The 22389-nt window shown below is 31.3% G+C and overlaps 2 protein-coding genes across 2 annotated transcripts; both read right to left on the bottom strand.

Annotated features, from left to right (window-relative positions):
• Nucleotides 1-943: 943 nt before the first annotated feature.
• On the bottom strand, nucleotides 944-8203 carry LOC125870546 (uncharacterized). The gene is made up of 2 exons (XM_049551001.1): nucleotides 5775-8203; nucleotides 944-1531 (listed from the first exon to the last, which is right to left on the bottom strand). The coding sequence occupies exons 1-2, from the start codon at nucleotides 7389-7391 to the stop codon at nucleotides 1190-1192; spliced, it is 1959 nt and encodes a 652-aa protein (XP_049406958.1). The 5' UTR covers nucleotides 7392-8203; the 3' UTR covers nucleotides 944-1189.
• An 11455-nt stretch (nucleotides 8204-19658) lies between these two features.
• On the bottom strand, nucleotides 19659-21809 carry LOC125870951 (S-adenosyl-L-methionine:benzoic acid/salicylic acid carboxyl methyltransferase 3-like). Its single transcript, XM_049551500.1, has 4 exons — nucleotides 21671-21809; nucleotides 20770-21174; nucleotides 20423-20677; nucleotides 19659-20302 (listed from the first exon to the last, which is right to left on the bottom strand). Exons 1-4 carry the CDS (start codon nucleotides 21743-21745, stop codon nucleotides 19952-19954), a joined length of 1086 nt encoding a protein of 361 aa, XP_049407457.1. The 5' UTR covers nucleotides 21746-21809; the 3' UTR covers nucleotides 19659-19951.
• Between the last annotated feature and the right edge of the window lie 580 nt (nucleotides 21810-22389).

Raw genomic sequence — 22389 nt, 5'->3', positions numbered from 1 at the left:
TTGGGCAATTTTAGTTTTGGGCCTAATTTTATTGGAAATATTTACACAAGTAGCCTATTGTTTTTACATAGAACTATTTAAAGTGAAGCCGCAATTTTTTTTTTGTGTTCATTGCTAGTTATGCAGAAGTGAGTTTTGAATTTGGATTTGAACGACTAGTTATATAATTTACTTTTAGTTTGATATACTAGAAGAAGAAAAAGGAAGAAGCTATTTGTGTGCATAAAGTTCAATCATATATGCATGAGTTTCATGCAGAAATGCTTGAAATTCAGTCATATATGTCTAAATGTCGAAAGTTCGCTTATTTCTAAATCGTATGAAGTTTGGCTTACTAAGTTAGGCTTTAGCAAGCCAACTTCAGACGCGTATGTCTAAACTTCAGATCTATGCGCCTAAAGTCGATTTAAAGTGGCTAAAATTACAATGCTTTAAGCTTCAATTATGGTTTAAATGGAGGTTTTGATTTTAGGAAAATGCATAAGTACCCCCAATTTATGCCCGAAATCCCAGAGGCACTTATACTATACTAAGGTCCTATTATCCCCGAACTTTTTTTATAAATAATTTTCTACTCCTTTTCGGCCTACGTGGCACTATCAACCAGATAGCTTGAAAAAATTATTAGCACGCGTTGGGCCCAGAAGATAGTGCCACGTAGACCGAAAAGGAATAGAAAATTATTTATAAATAAGTTTGGGGATAATAGGACCTTAGTATAGTATGAGCGTATCTCTGAGATTTCGGGCATAGATTGGAGGTACTTATGCATTTTCCCTTTTGAAATCAGCTATTTATACACTTCTTCATCAGGAAATTAGAGACAAGTGCAAAAATAACCAGTTGGAGGAGGAGCACTGTTTAAAGTATAGCCAAAACTATAGAGCATTCAATATATAATAGCTTCATCATCAAATTCAGACATGCAAGACTGAAGCTGATATTTGTCAAAATTCAGTATATATTGGTATGTCAAAGCCAACAGGGAACAGAAATAAATCATGCAACTGTGGGAACATTCACCTGAAACAAAAACATTTGTTCCACACATTGATCACAAGAATTTGGAAGAATCGCGAATTTTAACTTTTATACCACCCACAATAATTTACTCAGATCTCGAAAAATACTAAAACAAGATCAGTCAATGAAGAATGTAACATGTTCTCATGTGAATCAAGTGCTTCAGCTACTGTTTCCTACTCTTTCCTTTCTTTGCCTTATCCTTTTCCTGCAGTTTCTTTCTCTTTGCTTCTGCTGATATCCATGTGTAATCTTGAGGGACTACAAAGGGATCTTGAATGTTTTCGATCCTATTACTTGGACTGCCTGTAGAAGAACCAGGACGTTGATATGGGGCTTTTATCCACTGAAACCATGATGAACTTGAAGGCTGTGCCCCTGATGGACTCTCCCTGCCCGAAGCAATAGGGCTGGAAGGAGGAGTTGCAAACTCATCTAGTGGCTGCAATTCTTCGAATTTAGTGAATGTCACCAATACTCTAATCGTTGGAACAACTGGAATTGCTACCTGAAACAGCAAAATAAATTCTTAGGCTACTGGAACTTAACATATAGGTAATTAGTATCATAGAATGCATGCTCCTTGTGCATGTGTATACTAAGACAACGACAACAACATACACGGTAATCCCACAAGTGGGGTCTAGGAGGGTAGAGTGTATGCAGACTTTACTCCTACCTTGGAAGGTGGGGAGGCTGTTTCGGACAGACCCTCGGCCATGTGTATATCTAAGACCTTTAAAAATTAGAGTAATTTCTACAGAGTTGACAATCATGTCAAACACATGTTGGGAGGTAAGGGATGTCAAGCATTAGATGAAGGAGACCAAAGGTACGAAATTTAGGTATCTAGTCCGAGAAATAACAAAATCCTATAGAAAATCTTTGATAATTTCAGTCAACATACTCACAAATAGGCAATAGCTAGTCTGAAGAATACCATGGTGAAAACGTTTCTATAATACTGACTAGTAAAAAAAAAAATCCACATCTGGGGAAATTCTACAGGATGAATGCATCTATCTAATGATTCATTTTCTAGAAATGATGTTCAGCTGGAAGTTCCACCTTCATTCCAAAGGGGATTAGGCCAGCCTTACTCCCATCTAGATTAAAACTCCTCTCTGCTACTGTACTCTTTTTGCCCCAAATACCATTGCAACTTACCTATGTAGAGCTACAGGGTCTCTTTTACTACACTTCAATTATCTAGTGACAGGATACACCATAATAATTCCTCGAAAAACTACATCATTTGTTCCCTCATTATAGCTAAAGAGCATCTGCAATATACAACCTTTAAGGTTCAAGTCTTAACAAAAAGTAGCTTCATACAGCTTAACCATGAAAAACATCAACATAAATTATGTCCATAACATTCAATTGCACTTGTCTTACTGTTCAGCTGCATTAATGATTTGGTACATGTCAAATAGTTAAAAAATCCAATCCTTAAATGCTATATCATGAGTACCCAGAGAGTTTCGCACTTGCGTTTAATGGTTGCACCCACAGTGAACTTACAACAGTTCAATTCTGCATTGATGCTTATTATAGTTCTATGGCATTGTGATCCTGTTTCTACACATTAGGTTTAATTGGTCTGTATTGGAAGTTTTCACTCCTATCCTTTCTTTTGCCAATCCTTCAACACTCGATCATGAGTACCTAGATTATTCAAATTTATGGGTCATGGTTGCACAGATAACATAAACTGATAGATAAGTAAAATTTGGTTGATGGACTGATGAGAGTTATCTAACAGCAGGCAACCACCACCTCAGTGATGCAGGACAGAGAGTAACTGTTTTGGACTAAAGCTGGTAAGATTTTAGTAGGAGTATAGTTGAATCCATCGTCCCCGGGATCTTACATCTTTATGGCTCATGGAAAGGGGGAAGGGGGGTAAGTGAATCTGAAGCTTCACGATCTACGATGGATCAAAAGTGATGCTGATTATACAGGCTTAGTTTTAAGAACTTAAGCCAAACATCCCAAAAGTACTGGTGGGTGGCACCAAAAGATGCAGTATCAAAAATGAAGTTAATTTGAGAGGCTGAAAAAGCAGAAAGCTGATGAAAATTATGGATTCTTGAGCATGACACTAATATCAAAGATGATGTCCATGAAAAGAGAAATGAATAGAAAAAAAGGTTTTCTCATTAACAAAATACAAGAGAGATCCTTAAAGTTTCATAATTAGAATATTCCTAATTGCTATGACGTAACATGACACGTTATTCATATATATTGTTTCATTTTCATCTACACATGTTGTTAATGAAGTCATTTGACTTTCACCATGCCTCCTCCAACTCAAAGTGGTTAAACACCTTGAGTTACAACACAATTGGAAAATCAAGTTGGGGCAATCATTAGAATAGTGTCACTGAAACAGTATGCTGGAAACAAAATTTGACTTCGCATTGCCATTGGAATGACTAGGCAATCGCACTAACTGCAATCCTTGAAACACCACTGAACTTGAGTACATGTATGATGTCAGTTTGATTTATAGGTTGTTGACCAAAACAAATACGTCGCCAGCGGACCACAATGTTGTCAACCTATGGCCCTGACTAACTGATTATTTGGTGATGACATGATGCTGATTGGGCATTGACATGTTTAAGATATGGCATTGATCGACCCAGTCTAAGATGTAAAGTACTGGACCTACTGGTTGGACAGTGCACTAACTAGAAATTTCAGCTAATATGGACTATTACTATATAGGACAGATAGACCACTAACTTTTTTTGGGGGGGGGAGGCTTGAACCTCGACTATTCCACTGGGTACTTGCCACCTTCCACATAGACTGCTAACTTGAGAGGTTATCTAACATAGACCAAAGAGTAACAAAAGTGGAGTGCTGATTTGACAGGTTAGCTGATGGAGTTGATCAATTAGCTTCTGACAAATTTGGACTGCAGACTGCTATATTTATGGATCAACTAACATGGACTGATGACAAATGGGGACTGTTGAAACTTAGCACAAGGGCCATGTGGAACAGATGAGCCACTGGATCCTAAACTGCATATCTGGAGGACTTCAAGGACTGTCCTCCTTTGCCTTCCCTGCTGACCCCATCACTTACAACACTTTCCTTTTCTTATATTAGGCATCACTACGGGGTTATGGTTTTGGAAATATTGGTCATTTTTTACTATCTTTGTTCCAGTCCAAATACAGGCTAGGAATAATATGACTGCATCCCATAGTTGCATTTCACTAGCCTTTGTTCAAGCATACTAGATGAGTATCAGGGGTTTAAGTTGGCATCCATTGTGGCTCTAGTCCACTTTGCAATATAAGGGGTACCTAGGTACTAACTAACATTGTGCCTTATAACCTCATCCCTGTGAATTCTTTTTCAAAAGGGTCTTTCCTTCTCTGAGAAGGCCTCGTCATCCCTTTTTCAAAGAACTACCTCGTCCCTTTGAATTCTTATACCAATAAAAGTTACAACTTTTTTTTATAAGGAAAAAAAAAGACGTTCTATAGATGGATATGATACTCTATGACAGACACACCCAACCTTCTATACAAAAATGGAACCTTATCGGTGCACCAAAAAGACATTAAAAATAGGAGGCTATCCCTCATATGTATAAAAAGCCATGTTCTTTCCCTTCAAAACTATCATTTATCCCTCTGTACTATTCACCTAAATGCTACTGGAGGAATATTCTACACCCAACATCTTCTCTTCCATCCTCTGAAAGGCCTAACTAAATATTGCTTCCTTTATAATACTCTGTGTGGAAATAGGTTGAAGTTATTTATCATCATACAATCTAAAATCTGCTCAAAAAATCAACTTTTTGCCTAATTTGACCCATATTTCTTATAGCATGCCAGAATATCACCTCTAGCCTTTTTCTCAGAGCCAAGTCAGCTAAGCCAATAAATCCGAAGGGTTAAAGGTCATCATGTCTAAAGTTTTCCTTTTTTAAAGAAAGTAACCATTATCCTATGGACAACATTTAGTTAAGCCAAACCTTAATCTCCATAACTGTGTGAACTATTTCCTCTATAACGGAAAGATGATTTTTCTTTGCAACTGCAAACTTTTATATCCAGTTTCCTGTTACATTTATATATATATTTCTTAAAGATTGGATGGCTAACCTTCAATAACCACAACGCGCTGGTTGTCGCAAATATTAGATATTAGACAAAAGAAGAAAGTATCTCTTTCCCATCAGTTTAGAGATCCTAGGAGCCATCTGGTTGTCTCCACTTACTGTTACCTTCCTAAAAATATGCTGTCTACAACTATCCTAATACAATCTTCCTTTAACATTCCCTTCCACCAGCAGTGGAGATTAATGTCTACAATATTTTATTTCTTTATCATGGTTCAGAGTTCAGACTCTATAACATTTTCTTCCCACAATTAAGATTTTCAAATAGTCCCTTAGTTCAATGACCTATATTCTCAACAAACTGTAAAAATGAATCCTACATTAGGACATTGACAGTTTACTAAATAGAAAAATATATAATTACGATTAGCAACTTCTAGTTCAAGAGCATGATCAAAATACAAAGTGGAACACAAAGAAAACCAAAATTTACTATTTTTAAGTTTTTAAAACTCTTTTGTTTCTTGCTCATGGAGAACATATATGTATCAGCTAGGACTATAATACAAACATATCACTGGTCAAACCTAACAATATTTCAAAATCACATGAGTGTTGGACTAGGAATCAAATTTAACCGCGAGTGCATGATGCATACCTTTACTGGGAAGGTTCCTTTTGGAAGTTTTGTTGTGAGAATTTCCCTCAACCGCCGGATAGCTTTAACTTTGTTAGCTAGAATGTCAAGCAAAGGAAGGAGCTCTTCGGTTCTCAACGGGAAATCTGGAGAAAGCCAAAGAACAGGCCTCAGTCCTTTCTTATACTCATTTTCTCGGCTTCCATCTTTACGCCGATTTCCATTTTCAGCATTGCTAGATGTAGAAGCCTTTGCATCCCTTCCTTGTCTAAGCTCATCCCTCGTCACCCTGACATCCACAGAATGCCTCCCTGGTCTAGTTTCATTTAAAGGTGAAGAACCCTCAAGATAATTGCCAACCTTCTCCTCAACACATATGGAACTTCTTGGTGGGACAACTCGTTTCTCCCCTTCTGGCTTAATATCCCGTTTCCTCCAGCTGTTAAACCACCTCTTCTTTTCCTGCTTATTATCGTCATTTCTGCAACCATTTAACTCCTCAATGGGAATATCTCTTTGTTCATAACAACTATGGCGATGTGGAATGATCCCATCTCCATTCTCATTGCTTAAATCTGAAGAGTCTGACTTGAGAGCAACCTCAAGCTGCCTTCTTTCTTCCTCTGTCAGGATATCATCAAACTCTTCACTCTCTGCTTCATTTTCATTGCAAGAATTGAAAAATTCATCATCCGTCATAGCTCCAGGAACCCTCCTTGATTTTATGCTCACAACCACATTATGCATATCATATACTTTAGCTTTCCAAGAACCTACCATCTCTGTTTTCTCCTGGCGCCTCCATGTCGTTTGTGGCAACAGAACTGCCTCAGTGACATCAATTCCAGGCCTGAATATGTTAGTTTGAGACATCGCAGCAACTTCTTGCTGAACTTCTGCGTCAGTCGCTGGAGCACCAGCACCGTCTAAAGCATTCATAATTTCCTTCTCTTTATGTGAGATCATGCAAAGTGATCCAGGAGCAACTTTACCATCCTCAGAACCATCACCAAGGAAAAGAATGCTCTGATCTGATCGCTGAATGCGGAAGCCATCAAAGCCAGCCAGTGTCATATCAGCCCTTAAATTAGCACCCCTCTTCCAAATCTTATATGTATCTGAAGGGGCAATCCTAGAAATGAAAGGTATAACAGAGCTCTCAAAGTGAAATGTTATTTCCATATAAAAATCCCTCATCCTCTTCATCGTCCCAATCAACCGGGGCAACCTTCTACACCATTTTGCCCAAGCCAAAGGCTGGTAGTGCCTAACTATGATCTTCGCAATCCTTTCTTCCCTATTACATATTGCCTCCTGCAAGGCACTCCATCCATGTTCATTCTGCAAGCTCCAATCAGCACCAGCAAGCATAAGCATCTCGGTTGCAGTCTCATCACCAAGTTTGACAGCCAAATGAAGAGGACTATCCCGGTTAGGGACATCCCGTCGATCAATCACTGCAGAAATAGCATCAGCCTTAGCTTCCTCGGCCAGCGATACTGCTTCAGTATGAATCTCAGCAGGATCACAAAGCCGAGGCAACGCAGCAATTATCTTCCTCAAAGAAGCATAATCTTTCAAGACTATACCTTTATGCACAGGGCTATGTGCATATTTCGAAACATCAATACCAGCCATACCTCAGAAGTAGAGTATTCAAAGGCAACACCCTACACTACAATTACACTGCCAAACCCAACTCAATCATCAAAAAACAGGAAGCAATCAACAAGCAAAAGCAGTAAACCAACAACCCTCCACCCAAAATCAAACCACTAAACAGAATCCCCTAAAAGACTCAATTTTTTCCACTTAAACAACAACATGTACCAATTTCTCCCAGCACCCTTAACACAAAACAAGACAATAACTCATACAAAGTCTTACCCCAAAATCATTCCAACCCAGTTCAAGTTACACCATTTAAAACCAAGAAACAATACAAAACTCAGAAAAGAATAGATTTTTACCACAAACAACAGGAGTATAGATTCTTTAAGAGGGACCCAAAGAGTAAAAGTCAAGAAATCACACCTTATTGTTCTCAAACAAGCACAGAAAAGACCCAAAATTGGTTAACCAAAAAGGCACACACACCCCTTAGCTCCTGAACCCACCAAATAACCCCCCTTTCTTTACACATAAATAAAAATGAGAGATCTTGGTGATCTGATCCAGATCAGACAAACCCCAAAAACATGCATGTGGGGTGGTGCAAGAATCTTGAAACAAAAAGGGAACACTTTTTTTTCCCTTTTTATTCTTTATCAAGAATTTTATAAAGAAATTATGAGTAATTTTTGGGAGAATCTTGATAAAGCAAAACCCAAAACTGAGTCAAGAATCAAAAAGGAAGAAAAATACACAAAAAATATTTAAAAGTATAGAAACCCCACTAGTCAAGCAAAGGGGGGACACAAATTGTTTCATGTAAAAAGGGAATAAAACCACACTATCTTTAGAGAAACAAAAAAAATGAGAAAAATGGAAAACAAAAAAATTTTAAAAATTAAAAAGACCCTTTTTTCCTCTTTGTTATTACCTCTAGAGTGAAAGAGAAATTGTGAAAAATGGGGAAATTTTGGAGTAACAAGAAATCAAAAAAAGGTTATTGAGGGTAACCATTTTTGTGTAAGGGGTGGGGAGTCTCAAAAAGGGAAAGTGTTGCATGTGAGCCTGAAAAGAGGGAACTATGCTTTCCTATTTCAATTTTTTTATTATTAAATGATATTTATTTTCAAATATTGACGATTATATATTCAGTGTCATTCCATGAACGTGTTATGATAATGATAGAGTGTACGTAGACCTTATTCTCAAGATAGTAACGTTATTTTCAATAATGCATCAACTTAAAATACAACTAAGTCAAAACTATTCGGAAAATTCAATATAATTCTACGAATGTGTTATGAGAATGATTGAGTGTACGTGCATAGACTTTAATCTAAAGATAATGAGGTTATTTTTCGATAGAACATCGACTTAAAATAAAGCAAAGTCCAAAACTATCCGAAAAAGAGAATACAAAATTGAAATTTTTCCATCTTTTGTTTACCTTTTTAACATGTTGAAGTTATTTATATAGCGCTATTTGATTAGATAAAAAAAAATGAAATTTATGTCTAAAGCAAATCTTAAATGTTTTTGTGACTCTTAAAATTGTAACGAGGTCAAAATTTTTACCAACAAAATTCAAAGTTGAAGAAAATAAACACATGAAAAAAATAAAAGAAATTTGATATATATATATATAACATTAAAAAGATAATGTGAAGGAATTTAGATGAACTCTTGAATCCCTCTTGTTCTACTTTTAGCTCTTAGTTATCTTATTAAGAGTATGTAAGCTTTTAGAAATAAAATTTATTTTAAATATAAACAAATATTCTTGATTTGAAACAAATTTTTAAAAAATGTATCACGATAAAAATATTATATTAATATATTTTTGAATGAGGAAAGAGTTGCCACATGCTTGGATGAGGGCTCAAGAAGAGTGGAGTAGGAGTAGGATAGGTCTATAGTCTTGCAGATGATTCAGATTCTTTTTGGAAATTTAAATTAATTTAATAAAAAAAAATAAGACAAGAAAAAATCTAAATTAAGTTTCTATTTTGGGTCATTTGAATCATAATATGATCTTTTTTACTCCTTTTATATACATAATAATAAAATATTCTAATAAGATAATATTTGTCATTGTTGTTTTTTTCTCATCTCTTCCTAATCAAATTTTTATTGAAAACAGTCTTTATATTACCACACTATAAGATTAAAATTTGCATATATGATTCTCTTCAAATCTTAGTTATGAAATTATTTATTTTTATTATTATTATTATACAATAAATATATATTAATGTTTTATAGGATATGGTTGGTAGATATAATGGGTGAAGAGTTTATCCACGATATCTACTGCATGGGAATTGGGAGGGCAGAAAATTCAATTATGAAGCAAGGATAGTGATTACAAATAGGCCAACGGGGGTAGAGTAATAAATTTTTATTAAATATTAACAGAAAAATAATTTTAATATATTATGATTATAAGTAATAAATAAAAATGTATAAATATTTATAGTTGTGTGTGATAAATGATAACAATGTATGTGAAGATAAAGCTGAATATAACATATTTATTACGAATTTAATTGAATTCAATTTTTTTATACGATTCAGGTATATTCATATGTTAGAATTATTATTAACATTTTAGCAAATATTCATGATTTTTAAAATCATAATTCTGAAAGTGAAATAAATTTGACAAATATTTGATGAAGATTGATTTGAGAACGCTTATGGTGTAATTAATTGAAAATTCTTCATGATTAAGGTCTAATTAGTCTTGACTCTGGAGGTATCATGATTTTGAAGGTATCCTCAATAAAGATGTGTCATTATTTCGAAACATCTTGTGATTAATGAACACCAAGAGAAGACAAAGAAGTAAATGAATATTTTTCAACATGAACGTCAAGTCAAGCCTTTTTTCAAGGAGTGAATCACACAAAAATCATTCCTTCTTAATTTACATCGAATAAGTTGTCTTCGAAACTGATCTATAAGAGTTGTTGTTCGTTGACTCTTCCTTCGAACATTGATCCGATTTTACTCTTTTCGATTGAATTGTATTTGATTTCTTTGATGTCTAACTACTACATTTTTTACTTTTGACGTATTTTCAATTAATTTAACAACGTATCTTGTTTATTTTTGCCCTATACAATAATATTCTTCCATACCAAAAATACCTTCAAAATGGAATATTAAAATAGTAAAACATGAAGACGACAATTCAAACTTTTGACCCTAAACTTTAGTTCTTTTTTTATGTGAAGCAAAACACTGTCTCAAGGTTGGCCTTCGTGTTTTTTATATGATAACTATGCAAACAGATAACTACTATCTGTACTTTAATAATTAGTTAATTAAGTAGCTTAATTACATTATAAATTAAATAATGTTTTTTACCAAAAAAATGTCAAAGAAGATAACAAGAGCATAATGTTTACACAAGGGATTATAATTTTATATCACTTTTTTTAATATCGATGCCGATATATTTTAATCATTTCGATCCTTATATTATTTACTTAAGTACATATTTTTTTATTAACTAAATGATATGTATGTTTTGAAAAGTATATTACTCTCGAATAGTGTTTTAAAAGGCGGGGCGTGAGACGAGGCGAGGCATTTTACTTAGTATAGAGCGAGGCATAAGCCTTGAAACGTGGGGTGTAAGCCCTATAGATCTTATAATTTTTAATTTACAATATAGTATAATAATATAATAACACAAAATTATAAAAATACATCAATATTACAAACATAATTAAGGAAACTCATAGAAAATAAAACTTCTAACATGATTATACTAGTATAAATAATCTAATATCTTAAACTTCTAATAATAAAAGAATCATTATTTCTAAAAATATTTTTTTTATTATACTATACAATTTACCCCCCCCCCTCCCCCCTCGCCCTGCCCTAAAAGAAAATAATCAATAAAACTTACTACTATTATAATAAAACATCACTCTATCATGAATAAAAATCAAATTAGTTTCAAATAGCGAAACAAAATGTGATAATTTTGAGACATATGACAAAACTATGAAGACCAATGATAAGTGAAAAAGTAAAATTTTGCTATGTATTTTTAAAAGAAATGTTACGTACTAAATAAGTACCTACACAATGTTACCAAAATAGTAAAGATACGATACTACAACTTATTATTTGAGTTACTCACAATCTTTTTATCTCTATAGATTAAAAAATTATTAAGTATCATTCAATTATTCAAAAATTATGAGGGTCAACAATGTTAACTAAAGATTTTAACACATAATTTGTGTAAGATCTATTAAGTGAGCCCCGAGCGTTGGACGTTGGATGTGCTTAGGGCGTATAATCGGGCGCTTAGGGATTAAGTCTTACAGAACTAAGTCCCACAGTTGAGTTTCAAGGAGTTTTGCTAGAGTCCCGCCCCAGGGCGCTCCACCGAGGCGAGTTCCAACATAGTTTTTTTAAACACCACAGTCTCGAATATGAAGTAAAATATAAAATTTGATATAATACGTTAATAGTTGAAAATTTTAGCACTTAAAACAAAAAATTAAGAAATAAAGTTTAGAATTAATATTAATTAAGTAACATCAAAGCGTATTCTAAGGATGATATCACGACAAATCAGGTCAAATCGAGAAGCTTATAATGTAGATAAATTTTCGATTCATAAACAGACTAAGTTAAGTCAATAATAAAAATATTTAAATAGTAATAAAAAGAAGCATGAAAATAAATAAAAATAAAATAAAAATATCACCCCATAACTAAAATACTTCGTCAGTCATAAGGATCAAAAGAGCACATATCAATTAGTCATATACAAAATGCACTTAATAAGATATTACAAAGATCAAAATTAAAATTTATCAATATTTCAAGAAACTATGAGTGCTAATTTCTCTTTATACAAAAAGGATTAATTAACTAATAATTATATCACATGATGGTCATTATTTTGTTTAGTCAAACTAATTAATCACCCTTTTTTGCCGACATAATTGTCTGAAAAGTCTCCACCTAAAGTTAATTAAATACTATATAACATAATAATATATCACATGATTCAGTGGATGTAAACAAAAAACGACAACACGGTTTATGCATCATCAACTTATTAGTACACAAACAGACAAAACATTTTTTAATAATATTTGTATAAAAAAGGACATTTTAGTATAAGATTAAATTTAATGATTATGCGAAAGATGCATGTGATTAGACATGTTACTGTTTGGATTATTAAGCATACAATAATAAAGAAAAGATAATTATTTTGTGTTGTGTAATTCCTTTGAAAAGTATATAAAATGTGTTGATAATTTATTTTATGAAGTTAAATGTTATTTGTTTTAGATACATTGTATTCAAGTGAATTCATATGTATAGAAGATACATTGACTCTCACGCTCGCCTCTCTCCCTTTTTCTCTCACAGTTCTTTCTATGTATCTATATTTTCAGAATGTATATAGTATATATATATCTTAGATACATGTATCTAGTATGTTTCACATGTATCTGAGATACACTAACTCTCTCACTCGTCTACCTCCTATCTTACTCGCCTATCTCCCTATGTATATGTATTTTAGAGTGTATTAAGTAGCAAACTATATCTATCTAGGTGTATTTGAGTTAAAATCTAATATAAAAATATTAATTAGTGAGACAATATATAATTATTTCAAACAAAAGGAGAATTAGTAAATATAATAGGAATATTTGTGTAATTAGGTAGCTTTTCCTTTTTAGGAAAAATTAATTAAATACACAACACTTCTTTACCTATTCTCAATATTTTCTTACTCTTTTACTAAAATATAAAAATCCCTTATTTTCCCCCAATTCAACTTAACCAAATACTTTATTAGTTTAAGTATCCGCCCGTTATTAATTCAAGCATCCGCGCTGCTATATTATGCATCCACCCGTTAATTTAAGTATCCACCCTTTATTAATTAAAGTATCCGTGCTGCTATATTATGTATTCGCCCGTTATTAATTAAAGTATTCACGTTGCTATTAATTTAATAATTTAAGTATTAAGTATCCACACTGCTATTAATTAAATAATTGATAACAACAACTTAATAATTTAAGTATCTGCCCGTTATTAATTAAAGTATCCGCGCTGCTATATTATGTATCCGAAAAACACTAAAAAAAGAGATTTTTGGTAATTAATGAAAGAGTAGGGAAAGGAAGTAATTTCTTTCTTATACTATGTCATTTGCCTAATTTTTACTTTTTTTTTTTTGTCAAAATAGCATATAAGATTCTTCATCTTTTGGTATAAAAGGCCCAAACCAAGATATGGATCCTTGGCCCAATGTATTCAACATATTATTGGGCCCAAACCCATATAGTTTTCCAACCCAACTAGTTGTTTGTTCCTTTTTAGATGGGTATAAAAGGCCCAAGAACAAGAGTTTACTCCCATTTTTAGAACCTCTATTTAGAAAATAGCCATTCTTTACAAAAAAAATAAGTTTAGCTGTTTCAAAATCAACTTCAAAGATGCGGATATGAAGTTGAATTCGCGTATCTGAAATTCGAAATAATTCAAACTGTCTAAGCATAAAAATTGTGAAATAATTGTTTGTCTGAATTTGAAACTTTGGCTTTTCAAACTTTCGAATATGTACAATAGTTAGACTTTGGCAAAACACAACATACATTAGTGTGGCAAGGAATTTTGTTGGAAGCCATGGTTTAGAAGAAATAATCTAAATAGTCGTCCACTCAAATGCTTAAATAAACGATAACCAATAAATATAAATGTACAATCATATATAATATAATAGATTCAAGGGAAAAAGGACAAATATATTCCTGAACTATCGTAAATGTATGCAGATACACTCCAACATACTTTTGGGACATTGGTGCCCCTGCCGTTCAAAAACTAGAGCGTATATGCCCTTCACTCTAACGGAAGACTAAATAGGGACACGTGACACAATCTTATCCATCGATCTGATGTCAGGTCAGTGGATAAAATTATGACACGTGTATGTCCGTTAGTATAAAGGGTATATATGCTCTAGTGTTTGGACGACAGGGGCAACAATGTCCCTAAAGTATGACGGAGGGTATCTGCATACCGTTTACGATAGTTCGGGGATATATTTGTCCTTTTTCCCTAGATTCAAAGCCTATCCTAATTCGTTATTTGTCAGTATTTTGCCCCTTTCTTATATTGAATCTCACATCCATAATAAATAGGGATATTGTGAACCTCTTTATAACGATTTTAAATACTTTTTTTGTCTCAATTTATGTGACATTTATTGTTTTTCTAGAGTCAAACAGTTTAAGTTTGACCGGATATTTGCGCATGAAATCTTCGATTTTTTCGAAATGAAATTTATATATTTATAAACTATGTAAAAAGTACTATAATTCACAATAATTGATAATTCAAAATGTTTAAAAAATCTATGAAAATTTTACTGTCAAAGATAGACTTGTTTGAATCTCAAAATTCGAAAAGTGCCACATAAAATGAGACGGAGGAAGTAATTCCTATCTTATGAATAAACTTTTGACTTTCGAAGTTAAATTACATCAGAAGGTCTATTTTTTTTTTTAGTTTCGATTCTCATTCAGTGTCCGTAACTCACTCAGACTATATCAGAATCCTACACTATAGGATCCATTCGAGACTGACGCTCCAAAAGTTCTTTTATCTTTAATTATTGGCCTCACTTTTATTATATTACTATGTAATAAGAATTTGTGCTTTAAAAAGATTCACATTTCAGTTATGCATCATTTTATTCCAAACATTAGGATTGGACTATAAAAATACTTTTCCTCCTCAAATTATTTATAGTATTTTTAAAATATTTTTTAAGAAAACACTGATTAGGTTTTCTTTTTCTTTCTATTCTGCCTTTATTTATGTTTTAAAGTATCTTTTTATTGAATATTTATAATAGGGAAAATAGTCAAAAATGTCCTTAGACTATGTGAAAGGAACAAAAATGCCCTTGCTATCAATACTTTTGTCCATAAATGCCTTTATAGTTACTAAATGGGCCAAAAATACTCTTTTTCGAATAAATATATATATTTTTTCTTTTTAAACATATCTTCCTCCTAATTAACATATTATTAAAGAACATTGTTCTTGTTTTCTTTCTTTTAAAATCACTTTAACAAATAAAAATGTAGGATTGTTTTTTTCTTTTTAATCTCATTTTATCAATTAAAATAGAATAACTTCATCTACCCTTTCGACAGATAATATATGTCATATATATAAGATCATAGTATATCCATCATAAAAAATAATTATAATAAAATAAGAAATATTTTCATTTTTTATTTTTTTCTGAATTGAAGTAAGATACATATTTGCTAATTTAAATGATATTATTAGAAAAAGAGTGTATTATAAAAGAAAATAAATAATATATTTTATTTGGAAAATAAGCATTTTTAACCCATGAAATAACAATAAGGACATTTTTGGACCAAAGTATTGACGACAAGGGCATTATTGGACCAAACTACAAATGAAGAACATTTTTATTCCTTTCGCATAGTTTAAATGTATTTTTATCATCTTGATATATTTATTATAATTTTCAAATATTTTTAAAAATTAAGACAAATAAGTCGAGATAGGAGAGTGATAATTCATTTTTTTTTAGTTCTTTTTGGGTAATGGCTTGGTGAGCATTTCAAGTAGGTGGTGTCAATTCTAGTCTAGACATATCACATAATGCAATCTTGACAGTATATATATTCTTATATCTATAGTCAATTAATAAAAGGCACCTTAAAAAAGAATTATTATTTTTTTACAAAGATGATATGTCATCTCTCTTTTAGAACTTGCAATAATAATGTTTTGTTTTAAACTATATATACAGTAGTATTAATATATTATTATTGCTAACTTTGAATATGTGGCGATGATAGCATTGTCAAAAGAGAAAAAGTGAATATTACAAATCATATATAGGAAGAGGAGGAATCAACATAGGTTGTCGGAATAATAATTTTAATACAGATATCAAACAACGAGCCGAGAAATCACATAAATAATGGTGGAGGAGTCTTTCAAGTTTCAATATTGGTAGTAGTTAGGCCTTAATTTGGATAATATTTGGTGAAAGTTAAGAAAATATTTAGAAATTAAAGTACTTGACGAACATGAATTTTACTTGAATTTTTTTAAGACTCGCGAATGAAAATCATTATTTTATTTGAAATCAACAAGGACTTGAATGAGAAGTTAAATTAAGGGCGCTTTTTGAATTTACAAATTTTAAATTTTAACTACATATATTCAAGTGTCATAATTTAAAGGGACTACAAAATATTCGTTATTAATGGTAAACATCAACAGATATATGATAATTTTTTCACTAAAAGGATTCAGTATTTATTACAATATATAATATAAAAAAGAATTGACCAAGTATTTATAGTGTGATATCCGATGTCCAAATTAATAGAATTCAGATAAACTCTTTTCCACCCCTCAACCTCTCTAGCTTTTCCCCTAACTAGTGGTAAGAGAGAAACATGAGATCGATGTTTGGGTTAAGCACAATTCACTCGTTCAAATATTGCTATGAACAACAATTTGATATATATTTAATTAGAAAAGGATAGAAAATAAGCTATTTATTTATCGAGTTTTGAACTTTGCATCATTGGATATAAATGGTTTCTTTAATATTGAGGAAAAAAACAAATAGTATATTAAAGTAAGGATACAAATGGTTTCTTTAGTGTAAAGGGGGAAACAAATTGAAAATAAAGACAAAACTGATTTAACCAAAGCAAATCTGAGATAAAAGCAATTACTAATAATGTAAGTATTGAACAGTTTAAAGTACATTACATGTCTAGTTTTAGTTCACTTCCCTCCGTTTCAAAATAGTTTGTCCCGTTTTGTTTCTCAAAAACTAATTTTGATTAATTTATAAGTTGAATTTAAATTAATTTAATATTTTAAATGAAACAAACTCGATTTCACAATAGAAACATTCAAATATTATAATCACTAAATTCAAAGTTATACATAAAATGAAACTAACGAAGAAAACTATTGTAGAAGATAATAGAAGGAGATGAGAGACAGACTCAGAGAAAGGGGATGAGAGGACTAGACAATTTTCTCAACAATTTGCATAAACCGTTCTTTCTCATCCGTCGTCCTTTTATTAGTTGTTAATTGGGCCTGGGTCCCAAATCAATCTTTGTGAAGGCCTTCTAATTTTGCTGCTTCTTTTTGGCCCAATACCTAGTTGTGTGGCATCCGTATAAGTTGGTTCATAACATTAAATTTAAATTTAAATAGTTAAAAACTATACAAAAATGTATCATAAGGCATAGCTCTTTTTATGTTAATATGGTTGAAAAACACGTTTTAAAATATTGATAAAAATTTAAGTGAATTTATCTTTAAAAAATTGAGACGTGACAACTATTTTGGAACGAAGAGAGTAGATTTAGGGCCCAATTGAAATGTTTCTAACATCTTTACTTTAGGGGTCATTGTTTTGTAATAAGCGTGATACAGTGAGATATTTCAAGATTATTAAGTTTGAAACAAATTTATATTGTGTTTGGTTGACATAAAAAATTATATTTATATTGTCAACCTAACACAATATAGTATTTCAAACTTAATCTCGAATATAATCTTACTTTATCTTATCAAACTTGATATCATTTTACCACACCTTTCAAATGATAAACTCAAAATAATTTAATCCGCATACCCATTTTTTTTTTTTGCTGTTCAATATGTTAGGTGACATGTTTTCCATTATTATATTGCTTTTCCTAACAACGTATCATGCTAAAAGTGGCTTATTAATCAAGTATGGAAAATAGCAAAAGACATTCCTTAAAAAGAAAAAAAGAAGCACACATCTGTACTTTTCTAAAATAATTGTTTTATTTAAAGATACATAAAAATATGAAACAACTTTTTAGAAAGTTGAAAAATCCAATTACAAAAAGCACTTTGTTTCACTTTATTCCCATTCCCCTCAATGATGGGACACAATTTTACATAAAGGGCAAAAGGCTAACTATATTTCTCAATTTTACGATTTAGAGTACATGTAGTTTTTGTTTTTTAAAAAAAGTTATGTATGTATATCATTATCGTCTAATAAATAATGTATATATACGGTATACCTATTTGTTGTCTAATAAATGGTGTAGACTTACTTTTTTGTTAATAGACTGAATAAAAAAGGGCAAATTACAGAAATCACATACTTTTAAGATAAAATTACAATTTATTCCTTAAAAGTTTATAATTACAAAATTTTCTCAAACGGATACAATAATATAAGCGTTGATACATTAATCTGATGTGCGAAATACATTAATCGTTAAGTAAGTTACATTACATTTTATACATGATACACTAATCTGATATACATTTTATACATGATACACTAATCTGATGCGCGAGATACATTAATCTGATGCGTGAAATACACTAATCTGATGCGCGAAAATGAGGAATTTTGGAGATTTGTAAAACTTATAGGAGATAATGATGATAAGTAAACTAAAATGTGGGATTTCTGTAATTTTTCCATAAAAAAAATGAAGTCTTAAAATTGATTTTTAAATTCTAAAATGCCACGTGGTTTTAAAAAATTACCTCATATATTTTTTATGCACTCAGACCCCCTCAATTAAGAAAAACAACTAATTATTCATCTATTCAGATCCGATCTCCTAACCCATTTTATTATTGGATAGAAGAGGAATTGATTTTTTTTTGTTTTTCATTAGGGGTAGGATCTAGGTGTAGAAAAGAGGTGAGATAATTTTTGAAAACCATGAGATATTCTTTAAATTAAAAAAATCAGTATTATAATTTTTTCAATTAAGTAAATATTAATAATTTGTTAATTTTTTTTTAAATATACACCATTTATTTGACGACAAAGAGATATATATGTTCTAAATTGCAAAGTTAAAACGTATATTTACCCTTTTCCTTGCATTAAATCATATCGACTTTATTATATTGGCATACATGGTTGTGTATTATGATTAAAAAATAGTCAATTATAATTAAATAAAAGAAATATATATGTATCTAAAAGCATATCATATTACATATTTATTAGTTTGATGTAAATATATATTGTCATTATAAGTTTTTCTCAAATATTCCTCTTTCAATTTCAAGTCAAATTGACCTTTATATTACACAAATACAATGGACGAAATCAAAATTTTTATTAAGAAAATTTAAAAAATAAATAAGTACTGACAAAGAAATCGAATGAATGCAATATATATATATATATATAATAATAATAATAATTTTAATCTTATATAATAAAAACAACACAATCATAATTTTTTTTCCATTAATCATGAGTACCAAATACACTGGGATATATTCCAAGATTTATTGGAGAGGCATAGTTAAAAGCACACTAGACAAAAACTACATAAATTAGCACTTACACCACACACATATAAAATGCTAAATAAACGAAGGAAGTTGGTTTTCATGGCGAATCTAAAATTTAAATTCAGTGAATTCTGAATAAAATTCATGACTTCACAAATTCACTAAATTTATTTTAGATTCGCCTTTAACATTAAGCGCTCTTACTTTTTCTTGGTCAAGGAGACTGTGACATTTATAAACTCAGTTTTCTCTTTAGCCATACACTTGGACACAATCTCTTCATACTTTTGGAACACTAAATCAATCAATTTTGGATCAAATTGGCTCACAAGCAAAGGCTCAGCCACAGCTCTCATGCACCTTGACACATTGTAACCATCATTGTTAATATTTTCAATATTATTAGAAGCATTATTCCAATGAACTCTTGTAGTTTCCAATTTATTTATAGTGAATGAACCTTCTTTTTCAACTATATACTTCACTTCTCCCTGTGATGGTGTATATTGAGGAATGTTAAATGAATCCACTTTCTCTTCTTCTATCAAACCCTGCATTAATTCATAAAGAATTTTTACATTATCAGAATAATTCAATCACGATTAAGAGTTAGCACTTGTTATTATATGTCAACTTAACATGATGGATGAACGTATACGTACAAAACATACCTCTAAAACCAATTCATTAAGAGCCATGGATAAAAGCTCCCAAATATAACAACATTCTTTGCTAGAAGGATCTTCACTTTCTCTTCCTAAAAATGTTAATACCATTTTTCCACCTTTCATCAATTCTTCTGAACGATATTTCAAAAAAATTGAAAAATCTTTTTGATATTGCTTATAATATGCTTTTATAACACTTGGTGGACTTGTACTTGCCATGTAAATATTCCCCTTGTTCTTTTCAATTAAATTAGGAACCTGATAATACATAAAATTAATTTTTTTTTAGAAAAAGATATACATAATAATTTATATCACAATGCAACTTAATTAGTATAAAATTAACTTACTTGAGATAGCCACATGAGACTATAAGAGGAGTGAACAAAATGCAAACTTTTTGAAGGAAAAAGTCTAGTATAAAATGAACCAGCCACACCACTAAAAAAACATGGACCAAGTCCTTCTCCAACTTGTTTTTTCAAATTTTGTTCAAATTCCCCTAACGATCGAAAAATCGCGTTAAAATCATTGCCAGGGAGATCATTGAAGCGAAAATAATACTCTGGTGATTGCAGATTATGTTTTTTTCGTTCTTTTTCAACGATTTTAACAAGCTCTGATACTACTAAGAAAGTGTTCGCTCCAGAAGAACAACCCAAATCAGCAATGCATAATGTTTCTGGGAAGACGCTACAATAGAGATCACTTATGGCTTGATCTATTATTGGCTTTGTCATGAGAATCACCTGTCTCTGTTCATAAAAGAATAAATATTATAAGGAACCATATATTATAATTCAAAGTTTAATTAACTTTCACATATATATAATATTGATAGGAGTTTTTTTATTTTTTTTTATTTTTATGTATATTAGGTTATCTAAAAGATAATTATAAGTTGCTCAAACGATATCCATGTACAAGCTTAAGTCTAAAAGTGGATTCAATATTTAAAATTTAGAAAACTGATTCTTGAACCCCTTTCACGCTCATGTCACGTCGAGGTACTGCAGAAAAAAAAACAGCAAAATCCGATCCAATTTATCGTAATCGATTAGTTAACATGTTGGTTAACCGTATTCTGAAACACGGAAAAAAATCATTGGCTTATCAAATTATCTATCGAGCCGTGAAAAAGATTCAACAAAAGACAGAAACAAATCCACTATCCGTTTTACGTCAAGCAATACGTGGAGTAACTCCCGATATACGATGACCTCGATATATATATAATTATATTTATGGTACCTGAACCAAGGAATTGTTTGCATAACTAATGTCTCCATCTCCTCCATTCATGTGAAGAACTTCAACAACCTTCATTTCTACTTTGTAATTATTATTTTTTCCTCCTTGATTTTTTTTAATGTGTTATATATATTACTCTTTGCTTGATAAAATCTAAATAATGTATCACCTATTTATAGGAGGATGATAGTGTAGTGTGTACATTATATTGAACAATTACAATATTGTCCCTGCTAGAGATAACTCAATTCATAAAATAAGTGGTCCAAAACAAAAATTTGCTTAAAATCTTGTCTGGGTGTACTGCTCCGAAATTGTGTCTTTCCCGCCCTCCAACACATGTCCCGTAGCGTTCATTCGCACCGCCCAACCCCACACTCATACCCGGCCCACTTTCATCCGATCTTATAGTATAACTAAAGTCTTTACCGGTATTAGTTAACTGTCATTGAATTTACTATCGCTATAATTTTAAGAGACATTTATAAAGAGTGCTAATTACTGCTAAAAATGCATATTAATTAGCGATCGTTAAGATATTATTGTTGATTAATTGTCGATAAAAGATCATTTTTGGTATAATGATAGTTATGTAATTATATATAAATATTTTAGAATAATATTTTTCGCGTATCTAACATAAAAAAACAAAAGAAATCTTTTTATTTTTCTAAAAAAATGTTTTTAATGAAAAACACACACTAGACCTCATATACTGT

Source organism: Solanum stenotomum, chromosome 7, assembly GCF_019186545.1.
Source record: "Solanum stenotomum isolate F172 chromosome 7, ASM1918654v1, whole genome shotgun sequence".
Classification (NCBI taxonomy): domain Eukaryota; kingdom Viridiplantae; phylum Streptophyta; class Magnoliopsida; order Solanales; family Solanaceae; genus Solanum; species Solanum stenotomum.
This window is presented reverse-complemented; position numbering and strand designations above follow the sequence as displayed.

What these genes read in the sequence shown, in the direction of transcription:
- LOC125870546 (XM_049551001.1), bottom strand. Translation starts at nt 7,391, where the DNA reads ATGGCTGGTATTGATGTTTCGAAATATGCACATAGCCCTGTGCATAAA. An exon ending in AAGGAACCTTCCCAGTAAAG is followed by an intron (nt 1,532 to 5,774) that starts GTATGCATCATG and finishes TTGCTGTTTCAG; the next exon opens with GTAGCAATTCCAGTTGTTCC.
- LOC125870951 (XM_049551500.1), bottom strand. Translation starts at nt 21,745, where the DNA reads ATGAAGGTTGTTGAAGTTCTTCACATGAATGGAGGAGATGGAGACATT. An exon ending in CAAACAATTCCTTGGTTCAG is followed by an intron (nt 21,175 to 21,670) that starts GTACCATAAATA and finishes TTTTATGAACAG; the next exon opens with AGACAGGTGATTCTCATGAC. An exon ending in GTCTCATGTGGCTATCTCAA is followed by an intron (nt 20,678 to 20,769) that starts GTAAGTTAATTT and finishes ATGTATTATCAG; the next exon opens with GTTCCTAATTTAATTGAAAA.